General features: G+C 41.6%; 1 protein-coding gene across 1 annotated transcript in view; it reads left to right on the forward strand.

The window, feature by feature from the left end:
- Positions 1–238: 238 nt before the first annotated feature.
- LOC104547615 (hemicentin-1-like) overlaps positions 239–19,960 on the forward strand; it is a gene marked incomplete at both ends in the record, with an annotated part of 54,411 nt that continues 34,689 nt past the window's right edge. Inside the window, 11 exons of the mRNA XM_010193394.1 lie at positions 239–514; positions 9,984–10,125; positions 10,553–10,680; positions 11,309–11,377; positions 12,611–12,769; positions 13,300–13,494; positions 13,792–13,890; positions 15,381–15,508; positions 17,492–17,636; positions 17,993–18,105; positions 19,452–19,611. Of these exons, the coding sequence (XP_010191696.1) occupies positions 239–514; positions 9,984–10,125; positions 10,553–10,680; positions 11,309–11,377; positions 12,611–12,769; positions 13,300–13,494; positions 13,792–13,890; positions 15,381–15,508; positions 17,492–17,636; positions 17,993–18,105; positions 19,452–19,611 (1,614 nt within the window). The remainder of the gene's footprint in view (positions 515–9,983; positions 10,126–10,552; positions 10,681–11,308; positions 11,378–12,610; positions 12,770–13,299; positions 13,495–13,791; positions 13,891–15,380; positions 15,509–17,491; positions 17,637–17,992; positions 18,106–19,451; positions 19,612–19,960) is intronic.

The following is a 19,960-nucleotide window of genomic DNA, read 5'->3' on the forward strand; positions in this document are numbered from 1 at the left end:
TGTTCTTGTGATGTAAGCTGCTGTCAGATAGCTGATGCAATCGAGGAATGAGGATGCTGCCCTGGGTTCTGGTTCACGGCTTCGATAATGTGAAATTAATCTTAAACCAGTATTACTTTTTGGTTTTGTTTTTACTCTGTAGTTTACGTGAAGTTGTTTATCAGGAATCCACAAATAAGCAAAGGTTCCCAGATCTTTCTGATATAATTTTGTCCTTGATTCTGTTCTCTTTCCGCAGAGCCCCCACCCATGATTGAGGTTCCTAACAATGTCACGGCTGTCCCTGGTGAAGGAGCCATCTTGACCTGCCTCGCTCTGAGCACGGTGCGTTACAATCTCACCTGGCAGCAAAGTGGCAGGGATGTGAGGCTGAAGGACCCCCTGCGAATAAGGATGCTGAGCAACCTGTCTTTAGAGGTGAAGCCTGTAAAGCTCACGGACGCTGGCAAGTACGACTGCATTGCTTCTAATGAGGGTGGATCTACCACAGCGTCAGTCTTCCTTACGGTGCAAGGTAACAAGGAAACCACGTGTTAAACTTTGTCATGATTTATGTACTCTGTATCTTGTGAGCTGTCTGTCTTAGTGACGTCTGTATTTAATTATGCCTGTTGATAAAACTGCTTGAAGACTGACAGAACATCGGGTAGGTGTCCTCTGTTTTAGAATGGCAGTGGCAGTCACCAAACAGCACTAGTGCTCATTCTGGGACACTTTCTTGTGCTGTGTCTCTGAGCTGCAGTTTGATCCTTCCCCTGTAACTGGTGATTTGACTGCTCCGCAAGTGAGCAGAGACTGAGGTAGTTCTGTTGTTAGTGTCTCCTGCAGAGCAGAGCACAGAAGTAGCTGTGCACACCGCTCCCCAGTATTTGTAGCCACCCTCTACCGTGAGAAAATTTATAGGCTGGCTATGTGGATTTTACTTTTTTTTAAATGAAACTGTACGTATAGATATATACGTGTAACTAAATTGGTAAAAGTTTCTGTGTTTGTCTGGATTATTTCGTATCTCTCTATAACAGATTAGTACTTCTAAGTTTTTAAGTGTATTATGTTTTTTATCTGTTTTATGGTGCCAGTCAATTCAAGCTAAGAACTAATCACAGTTTTATGAATGGTTAGATTTGTATAAAGACAAGGACTTTAAAAATATGTCAGAACTGAAAGCGACAGCGTGGGTGAGGTCAAACAGGGTCTTGATCTGTGCTGTTGCTTCATACCAGGTTGTTGGTTGGTTTTTTTTTAAATGCATAAATGTAGTAATCCATCTTGGAGCTAAGCCTGTTGAAACTTGACAATACTGCAGAGTTTTCTCTGTTTGCCTTGGTCTTGTGAAGGTTGGTACTGTTGGTTCCTAGCCGCTTATCTGTGCGTAAAGAGAGAGCGCTCAAAATGTTTTAGAAGGAAAGCTCTTCTGTCTGCTTGTAGGGGGCTCTGTCAGGATTTCTGCTTACTGGTGATACTGGGTCACTTACTAATGGGATGTAGTTTTCCTTACAGCGAAAGCATATTCATTTACCAAGGTGCAATAAGTAGGTGTGCAATCAATTATGTAGGACCTCTTACAAAATACAGATCAGTGAAGAAACACTTCATTCTGCTGTTTGAGTCACCCGTAGATGGCTGCAGCAGCTGTAACTGTTAGACTTCTAGAAAGGCTGAAGGAAGAAAAGCCTTGAAAAAACTTCAACCCCCATGCATTTGGAAAACTTCTGAAGGCTTTTTCCATCAAGACGCTCATTCAAGCATGTCAAAGGCAGCAAGAGGAGTGCCCCCTCCCTTGGTCATCTCTTCCTGGGATTTAGATTTTCCTCCTAATGTCTGTGGACCAGCTGGGAGTGTTAACACAACGACCAAATTACTTCTGGCATCTTTCTGGAGCAAAGCTCAAGAAACTTCCTGCTGCCACAGCAGAACACCGAGTTTCAAATCACTTGTATATGTAGAATGGTTATTACAAATAGTGGAGAATTATGTTTTGGCTGGTACTGGTACTGCTGATGGCTTTAAAACGTGTCTGAGGTAACCCTCCTGGGCAGTTTAGACAAGCCTAGTTGAGAGTGCAAGTTGTATTTTTCTTTCGTTTCTGATGAGAGATGCCTAGAACAGAATAAATACATAGGAAACGCTAAGCTGCAGCTGAATTCAGGTTTCTGCAGTAGTGTCTGCCTGTTTTGCTTGGAAAAAGTGATCTACTGCCAACATTTCAGGTGAGTGTGTGCAGAAGCTGGATGGTATCAGGACGGTTGTACGTGCTATTGTTTGTGATTGTTTTAGTTTCCTTGGACTAAATGATTTCTGTGAGATTTCTGGAGGTGCTTTGGTGTGTGATTTAATGTGCAACTCGCAGCACTTGTCAGGGTCTAGAATAGTATTCAAAAGAACAGTTTGTGTTTGGCAGTGACTGAGTAAAGGATGGCTGTATGTAGCAAGCAGGAGCTTTATAGGGTTGTCATTATTGTTATTCTGAAGAAGGAAATGTGAAGTCTTGTTAACAGATTGAGATGGTTCATGCTTTGTGTAGTTGCAAGTAATTCGGAATGTCAAATTAAATTCATACTGAAGCGCTTTATTGTTGTTGGGATGGCTCCATATAGATCCCTGAATTTTGGATCATGAGAGAATAAACACTGCTTTCATCCGCATTTTCTTTCTGGCGATGGGAGTTAAAGCAGAGAACAAATGTTGGTAGCTCTAAAAATAACCCAGCATCTGCTTTACATGCTTAAGTGGATTGTAGTAAACCCTTGTTTTGAAAGCCTTCAGTTGGATGCTGCTGTTTCTGAAAGAGAGCATTCATCTGATTTGTGTCCGCAGCTGTACAAATACAGATGGAGATCTTGAATGAGAGCTGGCTTTCTTCCCCCCAGTTGTGTGTTCTGTGTCAAGGGGATCATGGCGTACTAAGGCACTAATTGTCCCACACTAATTCTGAGCACTGCTAGATGAAGATGCTGTGTAAAACTTGTGCCTGTTTGAGGAGTGGGAGCAGGCTGCTTCAAGTGGTCTGCAGGTCACTGAATGCAGCTTTGTAAATTCCACTTGAGCCTTCTGGGGTTGGATTGGTGCTTACTGAGTGCTGCGACGGACTTCTGAAGTGCACCCTCATCTTTGAGCATCGTTACATGTTGGCTGCATGGTGTCAGTTGCTCGAGTTCTCCCAGCAGATCGGTCTTACATGGAAACGTAAATGAATTTGTAAGGGCATTTGCTACTCTTTCAGATGCTTCATGTAGTTGATCAGAAGCCTGGAGGAGCGTACTGCAGCTGTGGGGCTGCAGGTTGGCCAAGAGTGAGAAACCTAGGAACTTTTCGATGATGTATTTCTCACTGGTGAGGGAAAAATCCATGAGCATGTAAACCTTTTCTTTCTAGTTTGTTAGTCTTGTAGGCAAGATACGGGTTTGCTATATGCGTGTTTATCAGGTTTAATTAATATGGCATGCTTTGGTAGCTTGATGTTTTGTTCTTGATGCTTTCATATACATAAGTAATACTGATTTTGGCAGAGTGTATTTTGAGGAATTTAGGCTGGTGGTTTTTTTTAATTGAAACAGCGTGTGTGCTGAAGACATTGATTTGTGGAGGGTTTTTTATTTCCTTCTTCCCCCAGAAATTTCAAATACACAATTAAAACTTGGATCCCTGAAGTTCAGGGGATGGTAAATGGGATTTTTGTGATAGTCTTGGTTTTGCATGTTATCTGCTATGAGCAAATAGGAGTAGACAATGAAACACTTCTCTTAGTGATTGCAGTTATCTTTTGCCTCTGACACAGCTGTACAGTGCATATGCTATGCTGAACTTTTGTCTTCCTGGGAGCCATCTAAGGCAGTCGAGTGCCAGCTGCTGTGCACTGAGCTCACTGATGAACGGCATGCAGGCCAGAGTGCTATTCAGGTTTCCTTTAACTAAACGTACAGATACAATGAAATCATATTCACTGTAGTTACTGTTCAAGCCATAGCATGGTGGGTTTCCCTTACCTGCTTATTTGCTGAACATTTAAAAACGCTTAAATGCCTGCCTGGTATCACCATCACAACTGAAAGGTGTTTTTAGCATCCGCTCAAAAGTGGCACTGTTAAATAGTTCAGCGTGATCTGTGCTAGCAACTGAATGCTAGAAGGACCTAAGCCACACCTGTGAGAAATAACCATGCACGTTATGTGTTGCACCGTAGGAAATAAAGTGTGTGTTTGACTTGGGCACTGAAGAGTTGTCAGTGTTGTAAACAGTCTGCAGAGTGATCTTTTGTCCAGCCAACGTGTGACAAGAGCCCCGTCCTACTGTGTGAACAGAACCAGCTATGTTAGGTGTGCAGCACGGGAAAGCAGGACCTCTCAGCCTGACGAGATGTAAGGGTGTTGTCTGCCACACTGGCAACTGCGTGCACCCTTACCAGCCAACTAATAGCTTGAAATCCAGGTTGGAAGAACAGACTTTCCAGGAGATAATGTGTGGGACTTGGCTCAACACTTGGGTACTTCCCAGACAAGGAACAGAAACCAGAACTGGATGAACATAGTAGGACTTTCAGCATGAATGTGTTTATATCTGGAATAATTCCAGAAAAGAAACTACCTAGATGGACAAAAGGTAAATTATCTCCTTGGCATAACCCAGGGCTCTCTTTCCTGAATTCCCTCTGCTCTTTTCTCTGAAAAGAGATAATACAAAAGTAAACGTCTCTCTACATTCATTAGATACATGGACGCACACTGTAGTAATGGTCAAGGAGAAATTTGTTATACTGCACCGAGTTCTTTAAACAGAGAAAACAAGAAAGGGAGTAGAACTGAAGTATGACTGCTTTATGTGCTATTTCAAATTTAGAAAGTTAATTAAATGCAAGGAGTCTGACCTAAAGAATAAAAAGCATGTTCGGTGTCTTCTGTACTTCCTTCTAGGCTGGTATTTTTAACTGTCTGAGGAGACAAGTTGATAGATTTTCCAGGCTATATATTTTAATGTTACTGCCTCAGATCTCTTATCACTGTGGCACCTCCACTCCTGTTAGAGCAGGCAGTGGAATAGTTGAGCTCTCAGCAATACTCTTTGATGCAAACGTCAGTATTCTTTAAAAGACAGAGAGCTGAGTCAGTACCTGGCTGTGTGCTAGGTGGTGTTTGTCATTCCCAGCAGGCTCAGTGACAGTCATTGAGCTGGTTTTCAGAAACGGGGGCTCTTGCACAGGGCAGGCAGGGGAGCAGAAGGGTGGGGAATTGCCTGAGCAGCCTCTCTGCAGTTCTCTGCTACTCAAGATAACGAATGAGTATCCCCAGATTTGTCTGTCTGTTCCACGCAGCTGCTGTTTGTAAGAGGTTCTTTTCCACATTTGGTGAAAGGGAACCAACAGGGAAAAGCTTGTTTGCATTATTAGACCAGTCGCTCTCGTGGCCTGATTTAATGAGTTGGCCTGCGTTTGGTGTTTGGTGGGTTTCTTTCGATGATATTCCCTGGGTGAGGTCGTTTACAAATCAGTAGAAAGGCAGGAGAAACAAAGTGCCCTCATCCAGCTAGAAATATCTTTACATTTTATGTCTTTTAGAAAATTTGTCACAAATTCAACTAAATACGTGGTGATTAAGCTTTTGTAATTTGTTTATTGTATTCAGATTATGCATTGTAGGAAGAGTTCTTACTCCAAAGAATTTTTAGTTCTAACTCGATGAAAGATGATAAATTAGGTGTTAAACAGGAAATCAGTGCCATGCATCTCTCTCATTGGTGTCTGCATCGTGCATTTCTGTCATTGGATTTCTTACTCATTTTCTTGCTGCTTTCTGACAGAAAATGTAGACCTTTAGGAGGGTTTCTAAAAGGATTTTTGGAGGAGCAGAATCATAATGTGTTTAGAAATCAGTGCTTCTAGGTGTCTTCTGACCTACCCAGACCTTGGGTTCAAGACTGTACACCATGTGGATCTTTTAGAAACTAACCTCTTTTGCAGGATATTTGATCTCTGTTACTGCAACAGTTACTAAAAAGCACAAAGAAGTAATTAATGAGACTATTAAGTGTTGTACTTGTAGCCATAAGAAAGGTGTTGGATTGCTGACCCTTCCAGGAGGGCCTCGTACTGTCCTGGGCAATGCGTAGGGGCATAAACAAGTTTGATCTACGTTTCAGTGAAGTCACCTGTCTGCCATGTGAAGATGGGGACACATCCTTGGAGAAGAACCCACAAAGTGCCAGGGGCTGAAGTTCCCTGTCTCCCTTTCTGTAAAGAGCTGGTTTTCCCAGATGATGTTTCTTCAGCATGTCAGTGCTGGTTTTTTAATTCATTTGTAAGGTGTTCACCAAGTGTTTTTTCTGAGTCTGTAACTTCTAGGGCTGAGTACAATCCCAGGACAGGGACACGAGGAGGAAGGAACCCGTTTCCTTCTTCAAGTCTTTCTCTTGCAGGGAGGTCACTGAAAGGGCCGGCCATGTGGGCTGTATGGTGTCAGATGCTTTCTTTATGGCCTCGTGTTCGCAGCTGGTGAATACTTACCGTGTGCTTATTTTTTTCTGATGAAGTCTGCATATGGTTGGTGAATGCCAAGTTACAAAGAAGTGCAGGGAGGTTATGAAAACAGCTTTGGTGAGAAGACACTGGCTGTAGTGCATATCTGCATGCCTGTTGGGAAGTAGGTGTTTTGACTACGGGGAGGAAATGGGTGGTCCTGCCCCAGCTGTCTTTCACAGCACAGTTCTGTAGCGCTGGGATGGACACTCCATAGCTTCTTACAGCAGATCGAGTTCTTCCCTGTGGTAGCAAGGAGTGCTGTAGGTGCTGGTGGCATTGCAGCTTGTGCATGGTCCCTGGCTGAATGACAAGATCCCAATAATGCTCCCCCTCTCACCCTCTAAAAGTTAAATTTGTTCTCGGAAGCTTCGTGGAGAGCCTCACAGAAGCAACTGTGAATGCTGCTGCCGTGCATCTTTTATGTGAGCCAACACGTAAGCAGCAATGGAAGCAGATGTTGCTGTGGCTTGTTGCACGGTGGCGTCACAGAGTCACACCAGGCAAGGAGTGATGCAGGAGGGTGCACCCCCTGCTTCTGTGTGGTCGAGGGGGGACTGGGAAGGAGCTCAGTGGGAACTTGGCAGCTAAGTGAAACGGCTGGCAAGTGTGAGGAGCAAGATGGTCATGTCCAAAGACAGCGTTCCTTCTTAATTAAGTGCCCTTGGCTGCTGCCAGAAGTACAGATGAATGTGACTGGCTGATTAATGGCGAAGGCTACTTTTTGTTTTCCCCTGTTGAATGTTTTGATCTTATTTATGCTGTAACAAATCTGTTTTCAGCTTGCTATTCAAACAGGAGCCTCTGGCAGTTTTCTGTTTATGTCCAGTTTTTCTTCCATGCTTCTCTCATTTGGCTTGTGAACAAAAGCATAAAATACTGTGTTGAATATTAGTTCCAATGCATATTGCTAAAATGTGGTTTAAACTTAAAAGAAATCAGATGAATGGAGAGGATTCCTGTTGAGAACGTAGTGACAGGTTACGTGTGTTTTGTGTTATTTCATAACATAGGACGTAATGTGAATACTGTGCCTAGCCTGGCATCAAAGTGGAAACCTCTGCTCTGGGAGGAATTCCTCAGTAACTGCATAACCCCAGTCTTCCATCTCCCTTACTGACATAGTTTGATAGCTGTCTTCATAGTAAAATTGGGTATTTTTTCCTCCCTGCACCTTCCCAGTATGCGTTCTTGACACTAACGTGATGTAAGTTTTTAGACTGTTTAATCTTAAAGCCATTCGCTATGGCGCACAACTCCCAGTAACACAAGACTTGGTAGAGTCCCTGTGGTCATGCGGGACTTTGGTCTGAAGAGAATTGATTTTCACACCAACACTACAGTTTGTGGATTCCTAAAAGCAGGGCTTTGTGATACACATCAGCTCCTGCAGTATCTTGGTATTTGAAGCCCAGGAAGGTCAATTCAGACCCATCATTAACTCAGAGGTTGCATTCCTATCGTGGTGGTTTTTTGATCGAGATAGGTTTAAATGGTTGCCCCGTTCAGCCTTGTTCCCGCATTACTTATCAGGTGAATAGGTTGAATCATTCCGTTTTCTAAAAGTGCTCTTACTGCAAAAGGCAAGAAAGACTCTTGAGGCTGCCGCACAAAAATACCGATACTTTACAAGTAATGATTCAGTCCAATACCATCTGTAGGGTGGCTTTTGGGGAAAAGTTTATGTTAAAAAAAGAAAAATGTGCAGACAGTAGTAAATAACAGTGACAGGAACTCTGGTTTTTACTGATAAGGGTAAGAGGTGGGTTTTATTTTGTGTGAAATAAAAATTTGGTATTTGCTGTCCCCTTTTCATGCTATGTTTAACTGTTTCAAATGGTTTTAATGAGTGTTAGGGCCAAGGATGGTTACAAGTGTGACTGCTTCAGCCCCTGAAGTCTTCACACCAACCTTCTTTCTCCTCAGAAGCTCTACACATGACCTGTGTTGTTTAAAATATACTATTCTATAGCCTTGAATTGGCACTGTAAGAAGCCTGTGCTTCTCTTGCCCATGTACAAACCTTCTCCCTTATAATACAAAGAACGAAGCAACAGAAATGAATTTGACCTGTTCTCCAGGAAAGCCCGTTCTGCGTGCCTGCCTGCTTGCTGGCCTTTGAGACAGAAAACAAGACTTCTAACTAGTGGCAAATGTGGCCTCACTGACTCTAGCTGGTACCTTGGGTACTACAGTTGGGTGTGTTGACTTTTTTCCAATTAACTTCATTGCTTATATGTTAAATACAACTGTTTCTTCCACCTTCTTCTGCTCGCCTGTTAATATCATCGTATGAGAAGAACTGCCTGGGCAATGATGTGTTGCCAAAGCATGATGTGTTACTACAATCTGAGACAACCAGTTTCCTCATACCAACATGACAAGAGACCTTCCTGAAGACCAGAGCACGTGGAATATCTCCTAGTGTCTCTTGGCAGGATTTAAAACAAAACAAAAATAGCTGAGAGAGCTGTGCACACAGTAAATCACTTGGATGCAAGCTACAGACCTGCCCTCATTTCTTATCTTTCCCTGCTCCCTCATATCTGGATTTAATCCTGGTGCTTCGGGAACTTCGGCTTTGTCTTCCTCTGGTGCCTTTTCTTGGGGAGCTCAGAGGTTTCAGAGCAGTTTGGAAACACAGGAGGAACTTTTGAGGACCCTGCAACTTTTTATTGGATCTACTCTACAAGTGAAAAACTAATGAACTTGGGCAACATTAATGGACAAAAATTTAAGAATGGAAACGATAAGTCATTATAGGTATCTGTGTTTGCAGTTCTGTCACTGTGTAGAAATTAATTAATTTCTTCCTCTGTGTGTGTGTGTGCACATCGTGGCCTTTATTTGTATCGTTCAGGTTATGTTGTTGCTGTTGGCCTGCCAGAAGGCTTGTGCTTGTTGGCTTTCGTTTTCAGGAGACTGCACAAATTTGACTCAGATTTGTCAAAATTGTCTCTCTTGCTACCTTGCTGAGTTCTAAGCATCCGTTAAAAATGTGGAGTTAATTATTACATAGTTGTTATGTTCAAGTTGAATCCATGTGAAACCTCTCATGCTCTCATAGTTTCTATTCAAACCCATGGCCTGGCACTACTTACTCGTATTTCAGCCTGGCTTTGTCACCTTGACAGTGCCTGGTGGTGGACTTTGCTTGGTTCTGGCAGCTTTTTGTCAAAATTGGTGCCCACGTTTGGGAGCTCCAAATTCTGCATCTCGAAACAAAGCAAAATCTGTAGGCATGTGAATTAATTTGGCCTCCGTACCCTGAATCCTGACTTAATAACTTCTGTAAAGGTATGCACGCTGTGTGCTGAGGAACTGATAGACTATCAGAGGAAACAAGCTGGCTCTGACCTTTATTATGACTCTTTGCTCACTACAGAGCTGTTTGAAAATGGGAATAAAGTTATTATTATAATCTGTGTTCTCTGAATGGTTGGTTTTAATTGTTGTTTTGAATTTCTTTTACTAGAACCACCTAGGGTTGTCATTTCACCTAAGAATCAGACTTTTACAGAAGGCTCTGAAGTGTCCATCAGGTGCTCCACAACAGGTTATCCCAAGCCAGCAGTAGTATGGACACACGATGATATGTTTGTTATTGGTTCAAGCAGGTAGGTGTTGCACATTTCTTTTTCTTCTTTTTTAATTATTTTTTTCCCTATGTGAGAAAACATTTTTGAAGATTGCCAAAATACTGTTTCTTCCGTAGAAAAGGAGTTTTGGGGATAGCACCTCAGCATTTGCCTTTATAACTCTTTAATTTCAATGTCCTCATCTCTAAAATAAAAGCGGTTTAGATCTCTTCTTCAGAAAGCTTTTTATAAGATTAGTTAAGCGCTCTTCACAAAATGCATTGACATTCTCTGGTGCATATAATAATACTTACATGGTTGTTTATCATGAGCAAAGACCAGCAATACCTGTTTATGATCCAGCTGGGCATGCTGCTGCAGTTGTTGCCTGGAGTGTGGATGTAACAGTTATTCAAAGTTATTTTTCTTTAACTAACAATTTTGTTGGTCCCCTGTGTGTTCCCAGGTACAGACTGACTCCAGAAGGCACCTTAATCATAAGAAAGGCAGTTCCAGAAGATGCAGGGATTTATGGTTGCTTGGCAAGTAACTCAGCTGGGACAGAGAAGCAGACATCCACCCTTACGTACATTGGTAAGTAAAAGAAGCAACGCGGGGAAATTGAAAAGCAAACTAGAACATGATTAGGGAGGAGCTGTTAAAAACAGGACAGTATTAGTAAAATACTGAACATGCTGGTAGAAATGTCAAAAAGCTCAGAGAAGATGTTGAAAAGCTCACACGTATTCTCTTTGTTTTGTGTTCATACCCGAGTAGTATTGTTAGGTGATATTTGGGGCTTAATGTTTCTTCTTATGGTGTTTTTAAGGAAAAAAACAAACCAAATTGGGTGTTAAAGGAGGAATATGCTTGCAAACCTGACTAGGTTGGAGAAGAAATCGTATTTCTGTAAATTCCTGTAGTGCTCTTAGCACTGTGAAGTCCTGCTCCAAATTGTGTGCTCTGGACACTAGGTTACTATGTTAATAGCAGGCTACTAAAATTCTTAATGACCAGCATCTGGCTGGAGTGGGAGAGAGGCTGAATCTTTCTACTTTCTATGTGATCAAACTCTTAGATGATTTTTAAGGCTTTCTGACTTTTAATGCAAATATTCCTCCATATAACAATTTAAAATCAGAGTATTTCAGGGTTTGTGTCTTAAAAATGGTATATGCTTTGGATGAGGATCTCATTTTTTTTCTGTATTGTTTCTTTTCAGAGCGCCCAACATTGACCATAGTTCAAAGTGAAATTCTGGTTGCTCTTGGAGACACAACTATTATGGAGTGTAAAACGACTGGAATCCCACGTCCTCAAGTTAAATGGTTTAAAGGTGCACTTACTACTTTGTGTTTGATTTATTTGCTTTAGCAGTAACATTTGGAACAATGATCCTGAAGTTACTTCATTTTCTCAGAAGCTTTATGTAGTATTCATCCTTAGAAATATTCTAAATCTAGAAGATACGGCATTTGACTGTTAGACCATAAATTCTTCCTCTTGTTTAAATGCAATGGATGAACCTAGGGTAACATCACTGATAAGAAGCAGAACCTCTTGCCTACTTAAAAAATGTTCATTTTTGGTCAGAAAATGTTTAGCTCTATGCTACAAAAATGGCAAAACATTTTTCTGTTTTTCCCCATTGGGTGCTTGCTCAAATTCCTTTGCAACACCTAGGGGGTTGTATTTGTTCCTTCTGAATCTCAGAGGTATCTGCTACAGTTTCTGAAGTAGTGAGGCAGGATGTTTGCTATCGTAGCTGCAGGAGTTTGCAGAGTTAAATGGGAGTCAGAGAATCTCAGGTCTCAAGCCTGGACATTTATTCTCAGCGGAAGCAGCTGGCACCTATGTGTGGTTGTGTAAGCCACCTGCCTGCTGATTTTCTGAAAACCAGTAATCTTGTTTGGTAGCTGTCACCAACAGGTACCTTGTCTGGTGCAGGCCTTCATCTCTGACAGTGGCTGGAGAGAAGAACCAACCCTGTTCTGGTCCATTTGCAAATAACCTTCCCTTAAAGGAGACTACTTTAAGCATAACTTTAAGTTAATGCTTGACTTTATTTTAATTGTTTTATTTTCAAGCAGGCTTTGACACTCATCCCAAGGAGTATGTGTGGGCCAATTCTGAATGTTACACATCAGTATTGTGGCTTCTGCTGAGCTTGAGAAGTAGCAGAGCTGTTTTCTAGGCTGTGCAGAGCTGGCAGACAAGTGACTGCCACACATAGTCTCTAACTTGGGAAGAAGAAATAGAGCCTGGCGCACTGTCCTAACGCTGGTCTCTGTCCAAAGCTACTTGGGCTTGTGTTCCCCTCATGAAACAAATAAATGAACAGGCATTGTATCTAACGTAGTGATGAATTTTCGACTCAGTTGAGTTGAAGTCGAAGTACTCATCTGCTAAATGAATACAGGCACATTGTAAACTAATCTCAAACTTGGACACTGTTTTGTTGGAATAATTTTGGTAAATCCCCTGTTTTATTTCAGTTACCTTTTTTTTTTTCATCTGAACTTAGGTGACTTAGAGTTGAGGGCATCAGCATTTCTCATTATTGATACTCATCGGGGTCTTCTGAAGATCCAGGAAACACAAGATCTGGATGCTGGTGACTATACCTGTGTAGCTACCAATTATGCAGGGAGAGCTTCTGGGAAGATAACTCTTGATGTTGGCTGTAAGTAGCTTGCAATCTAGACAGTAAATACTCTGGTTTCAGTGTTTCCCTATCTGATCAGTGGAGCCTGGGTTATCTGAACCTTTCTCACAAACACATGTAAGTCTGTGTGTGTGCTGGGAGCACCTTTTTGGTGGTCACTAAGCTGATTCCTTGCCCTGTTTGGACTCCCAAATTTCCTTCACTCTTACTTCCCTTGCAAAGGATAAAAGTTATGAGGAAGAGAGAGGCAGAGGAGGTGGAAACTCTTCAAACCTCAGCCTAACATAGTTCTCGAGTAGAGCATGTATTATGCTAACTTAAGTTACTATGTGAGGTTATTGCAACTCAGCCCTTCCTCTGCTCTTTTTCTAATTCTTTCTAACTGCTTGTGGCCTGACACTTCACATCTTGGTCAGTGCATTTTACATAATGGGACATAAATTTAGGTCATAAATGGTATAAAAAGAATGCTAATGGCATGTTGCAACTCCAGTTCATGTTCTATGTACTTGATTTTTCTCTCTCTTTTTTTTTCTCTCTTCCCTCAGCTCCCCCAGTTTTCACGCAGGAACCCAGCGATGAATCTGCGGATATAGGCTCAAACATCACACTGCCGTGCTATGTGCAGGGTTACCCAGAACCAAAGGTTAAATGGAGGCGGCTGAATGGTGCTTCCCTTTTCTCAAGACCATTCGCAGTTAGTTCCATCAGTCAGCTCAGAACAGGAGCTCTGTCTATCAATAGTAGGTAGACTGAACTTCAAAAAGAAAAATATTCCAGAAGGAAATGTGACATATGCGTTGGATTTGAGTTACTATACTACTTTATAAAATTGTTAACTTTGTAAAAAGACTGAATTTTTTATCCAAGATTGCATTTCTGACACTGATTTCATTGCCTTTGACATGCAGTTCATGAGCTGGCCAAAACTGACTGTTTGAAACTGAAGAAGAAAACGATAAGAGTATCCATGTATTGCAGACTTTCCAATATCACTTCACAGGCTGCAATCTGGTCTCTTTTTTCCTCCTTTCCTCTAGGTTTGTGGGTCAGTGATGAAGGAACTTATGTCTGTGAAGCTGAGAACCAGTTTGGAAGGATTCAGTCCCGGCCAGCCATGGTCACAGTAACAGGACTGGGTAAGACTGGTTAACGTCAGTGACGGCAGTGGAAGCAAGGACTTAACACCATTGCAGTACCTGGAGCACAGGGCAGGAGGCAATAGTCAGTGGTGTTTGTTCAACACACAGGATGGCTGTGGTTATGACATATCTGTATGCTTTTATCTGTAGCTGTATTTATGCATATGTAGTCATCCACACAAACTGGCTCAGAAGACATTAGGGTGGAATGCTGTGATTGATTTCAGTGAATTCTGCACGATGGAGCATTGTCTTTTAGCTGGCTACAATAGTGGGAATTGGTTACATCTACACTTTATAACGTGGACCTTAAAAAGTGATTTATCGTCTCTCCTGTTTCTCAGTCCTAAGTAAATGTATTAAGGAATGAAAAATCACCGTAATGATGAATGGTCGCAATGGGCTTTCTGCCATTTAATTTATCTTTAACTGAAAAAAAAGAAAAAGCAGTGATGAACTTGCTTGCAAGACAGTGTTTTGATATAGCTGAGAGGAATATTAGCGATGCAAGATGACAGTAAATGTCTAGCTTTGACAAGAGCTGTGCTATTAAGGAGTTGTTTATTATCTCAGTTGGACAGTTGGCAATAAAAGGAAAAGTAGTGTGGTGGAATGTATGTATTTGCAAGAGGATAAGAATGGAGTCCATCTGCCATCAAGGAAACTGTTTATTAACTTAAAACATGTGGTGGGAATCTGTAATGCTAGTAGTATTTGATAGACAACATGCTTTTATCTATTTAAAAGTGTTGTTTAATCCTCATTTTTTAAAATTAATTTACAAAGCATGTGCTTTCTGTTGGCTCTTTACAGAGCATTAGGAATTTTCTGCTGGGCTGTTGACTTCTATTCTAATCCTTTAAATTTTTATGCCCAAATGAAGTTATCACTTATTTTTTGTCCTCACCAAACTGATAGTTTTGTTCCTTGGTATTAGGGACCTTGCCCATGTAAGGAAAGATAATGTATCAACTTGTTATCCAGAGGAACATACATTTTCAGGGAGTGCTGGGTCGGATCCGATTTCAGCTGGACACCGTCTTCCATTTGCTGCTGTTCTGCAATCCTAGGATCCTTGTCCATGTGTTCCTCCAGCTTCCTTTCCTCTCCCATGCTACCCCCCACGCCTTCATTGTTTTGCTGTGGGTGTTGGGTGTTTTTTCCCCAGCCTGCATTGACATTTCAGATACCAGAACTCCTTCTGCTATTTTTATTGTATAAATTACGGACGTTGGAACTTCCATGCAGTTTGGTGATGGCTGTGTTTTCTTCTTACCCTGTTTTTTCCTTTCTATTTAAATCATATAGCTTTCATTGTAAGAGATATTTCTTGCTCTATATTTTGTACAGTACCTTGCACAAGGAGACCTTTGTCTGATGCTGCTGCAAGTAGCATTAGTGACAGGACTAATATTAAAAATTTAAATTTAATACTTTGTTATATAAAAATTCCTCATAATTTCTTCTAATTCTTTCTTTTGTTCAAGTTACACCTCTGATTGGAGTAAGTCCAGCCACAGCTAATGTCATTGAGGGGCAGCAGCTGACTCTGCCATGTGTACTGCTTGCTGGAAATCCCATTCCAGACCGGAGGTGGATTAAAAACAGTATGGTGGTAAGACTGTCTTGTTTCCTGTGAGACTTACAGGCAGGGAAAAATCTAGAGGTGACACCTCAAGCCATGATAACAACTTGGTTTAATTTATGAAAGTCGATGTAGTAATGCACTGATAGGTTTTATGCTTACATGTGAAGATGCTTCCTGAGGTTGAACTGGCTCACTGGGGACAAGGATCCAGCGTCATTGGGGTGAATTGCAGCAGCCAGCCACCACCCAGCTGGAGCTGCTGCCTCCTCAGGAGGATCCAGAGGCTGTTTCTGTAAGGCAGTAGCTGCTGCTGAGTTTCTGCAGGCACTGCTGTTCTGAGTATGGTCACTACCCTGGGGAATGATGGCTCGTTGCTGTTCAAAGTACGGAGGTGGAAGCGTGTGGCACCCTGATGATGATGCCTCACTGATCACTGCCCGTGCTAGGGAATTCCTAACTCTGAAGGAGAGTTGAGGCAATAAGAGATGGTAGTGGGGGATGTGAAGGTCTAGAAAAGAACCTGGAACAAAAGTATTTGTGAATTGTCCTTTTATCTTCTGTTTAATTTTGAAAGCTTTTTTTAATGCATTCTGGTTGGCTTTTGAGTTTCAGCCTTGGGCTCTGAAAATAAGCATGCTAATGGAATATACCTACCAGAATGACAGATGTGCTGGAATTTAAAGCCTGGTAACTGAAAAGCATTTCTTTTTTCTTATTTGTTAAAAATAAAGTTACCATAAAATTTCTGTAGCTTTAGGGTTTTTTAACATCATGACTTTTACTGTTCCTGATGGGATGAGATAAATGCCAGCACTATACACCCCTTTCCTACTGGGGCACTGCTCAGAGCGTGGAAGAGTGTGTTGTCTTTCCCCCTTGAGGGCATGCCAGTGCCACTTTATATCTCCTGCAGAGAGAAAGGTGGTGTGGACACTGCATCTAGGTTAGATGCCTGAGTGAAGTGTCATTTCTTTAGTGGCAGCCAAATTACTGACTTCAGCATCCCTATGAAGCTTGGTAGTTTCTCCCTAAAGACCTTTCTCTAAAGCTGAAATTAAAAAATGAGAGCAAGTTTATATTTTTTTTATTGTCACCAAGCAGAACCGTGGCACTGCCTGACTCTTCGCTTGCTAGAGCTTTCTGTTCAGTTTTTGAATCGCTGGGAATCACTGGGCTGTTCTTGAGGCTGTGTAAGTGCAAGTACCACAGGCTGTGACTTCTGTGAGAAATACTGGCAGGATCCTCCTTGCTGAGTTGCTAATTCCTCTGTGTAGTAGTGCTAGGTTCCTGTAATTGGAAACGTGCAGCAACAGCTACACTCTGAGGAAAGTGTTGGAGCAAGTTGTATTTAGAGAAGAATGCAGCTTTTTGTGAGCCCAGCATGACTGGAACAGTTCTGCATTCTAACAGCCTTTCTGTGAGACAAGTCTGTGTTGCTGAGCTCATTGAGATTTTTTTGCTGCAGGGTATGTAACTTTTTAAAATGTAGTCTTCTGTGAAAATTTTGTCCTTTCTTACCTTTCACACTGGTATGCTTCAGAGATGATCTCTTCTACTTGATGAATATGGCAAGTTAGAAGGTTTTGATTGCTAAAAAAAAGAGAATCTGTTTCTGGAAGCAGAGCAAGTCATTGCACAGTTGATCTGTGATCAAATTGGGTTACTGGAATAACCAATTAAAAATACAGTAAAATAATTCAACTAAGTTTGGTTTTGCCTCAGTGCGTGATTACAAGCATGAGGGGCACTTCTGTCTGTGCTGTGGCGGGGCAGCGTTGCCATTGCAGGTCTTAATCGCATTCCAGCAGTAATTGTGAGGTGCTACTGAAATCCTGATTTAAAATCAGCTTGTTATGAGAGAAGGGAGGTAGGAAAAGCTCTCGTAAAATTCTCCAGGAGCATACAATTTTTGAGAATGTTAAATAGTCAAGTAAAGCTGTGCTACATCCTGAAGTAGATCTCACCAAGAAATGTTCTCTTCAGTAAGACGTTACATCGCTCTTTTGGCAGCTGGTTCCCAACCCCTACGTTAATGTTCGCAGCGATGGAAGCCTGCACCTTGAAAGAGTTCGGCTGCAGGATGGTGGCGATTACACCTGCATGGCAAGCAATGTAGCTGGGACAAGCAACAGAACTACTGCTGTTCATGTGCATGGTAAGAAACACTGCCCTGTTGGCTTTGTGCTGAATGCAGGGTGAGCGTGCATTTCGTAGGAACAGGAGCTCTCACTAGAACTCTTTTTGTTATATTGATTTCTCAAGTTTCTCTTTTGTAACAGTGCTACTTTGTAAAGTGTGTTTTTTCCTCCACTAACCTATGGCTGATATGCGTTGTCATGAACAAGTATTTCTTCTGTCATGGAGGACTAAAGAGTGGAGGAGAAAGTGGCTGCTCTTTGTCAACGTTAGGGCTCAATTCCTAAAAATTGAATAGAAGGATTTTATTGTAAGGGTTGTGCTGTGGTTTGAAATCTGTCTTCTGTATGTGTTTAACACTTGGTTTGTTTTTAGTTCTGCCTGTTATTCAGCATGGACAGCAGATATTCAGCACCATTGAAGGAATCCCAGTAACATTGCCATGCAAAGCAAGTGGAATTCCTAAGCCATCTATTGTCTGGTCCAAGGTAATTTCTCATCTTTGAGCTGTTCATGGTGGAAGATGAATTGAACACATCTTTTAGTTTCCATAAAAATTATATGCAAGAAGCACAGCCAAAAGCCTCAGTTGTGAGGGGCCTGGAAATCTGTTTGTGTCTGCTTTTGTCTCGCAGGGCAGTGCTTTCTGGCCATGGTCCAGCCGTGGATCCATGTTCTGTTCTTTCGAAGGGCTTTGGTTGTTGCTGTATCTTTGTTTTTAACACTTTAGAAATTCTTCATATTCCTGTTGTGAGTTGACAATTTGAGATTAAGCAACCTGCCAAAGGTTGAAAGTGTATCTAATAATGGCGTTCTAGGCTTAAGCATCTCTCACTTTTCAGTCATGTCCACAACAAAATGTCCACTGAGCTTGACCTCAGCCTTTTTGGGCATTTGTCTGAAAGTCAGGCTTCCCCCCCAGCCCTCTCCTTACTTGAACTGCGTAGTTTCTGCTAATAACAGTTATTCAGGGTATGTTACAGCTTGCATGATGTTGCTGTGAAGGCACTGTTGTGCCTCATCGGTTGTGCAGTTGTAACTGACTGGCACCTTGTGAACAGCTCTGTTTAAGAGGAGGAGTAGAACACAGTTAATTGTTGACTTGGGAGGGAGGAAGGCTCAGGAGGAGTTAAACATGTAACATTAAATACAGAAAAGAACGAGTCTACTGACTAAGAAACATTTCATATAATGTATACAAGATCTGTTTTGACATCAGAAATCAATGTTAAAATTCACTCAGATGAAGTATTGATTTTTTAACTTTTTTTTTTTTTTTCTGAATTGGGGTCTGTAAAATGTAACACGTTTTCTGCCTAAGAATCCCTGTGGTTCTGCTCTTACTCCTTATCCAGTGACGCTTGAAGAGTGTGAAAAGTTAGGTGAAGATAGTTAATTTGTATGGATGGAATTTTGGGGCCAGCCTTCTTAGTTAATACAAAATATTTTGTCCATCTCAGCCATAAACAACAGAAGCAGCACTGCAATGTAAATTAAAATATTGCTTAATTTAGTCAGACTGCCTGGAAATTGTTTTATCTACAGAACTGCATTAAAGAGCTTGAAGCATATTGTGTGGTAAAAAGATGAGAGCCAGTGTTACATTAAAAATACAGTGTTCTTCATCTGAAGAATCGGTCATAGCAATACGGTAAGCTAGGAGAGATGCTATAGTCACTAAAAGTTTTTGTATCTCTTCAATAGTTCTAATGTTTTTGTTAGATTTTATTTTATTGCTGTGAGTTTTACCTTTTATTGAATTAAATTACTGCAATTTGGTTTATTTTAGAAAATGGAAATGGTGGGGGCTTTTTTTTTCTTTCTCTTTCCACAGAAAGGAGAAGTAATTCTTTCCAGCAATATGAAATTTTCTGCAGGGTCTGATGGAAGTCTGTATGTAGTTTCACCAGGGGGTGAAGAGACTGGGGAATATGTGTGCACTGCAACAAATGCTGCTGGATACGCCACACGGAAAGTCCAGCTGACTGTCTACGGTATGCCCGAGCTGAAATCACACACAGCATCATTGTCTCTCTGCCCCTGATACGTTCTGCTTTAGATGGTAAAACCCACTCAGGTGGATTGTGAACTAGGATACCCACAGTGCAAACAGGATTTGAACTCATCTCTAATGAGCGATGCTGATTTTGTCTTAGATCACTGGACCCACGTGGTAGGCAGTTTTACAAATGGCTGATATGGACAGGCCCTATCCTTCAGCTGTTATGATTCTCTGAAAACCTCCTGATAACTCTTACTTTGAGTTTGTGGACTTGGATCTTGGGCTGGTCATAATCTTGTCATTTATGGAAGTGGATAGGGTGTATCTGTATAGGAATAGAA

This window comes from Mesitornis unicolor, unplaced genomic scaffold (genome assembly GCF_000695765.1).
Source record: "Mesitornis unicolor isolate BGI_N332 unplaced genomic scaffold, ASM69576v1 scaffold7771, whole genome shotgun sequence".
NCBI classification, from domain to species: domain Eukaryota; kingdom Metazoa; phylum Chordata; class Aves; order Mesitornithiformes; family Mesitornithidae; genus Mesitornis; species Mesitornis unicolor.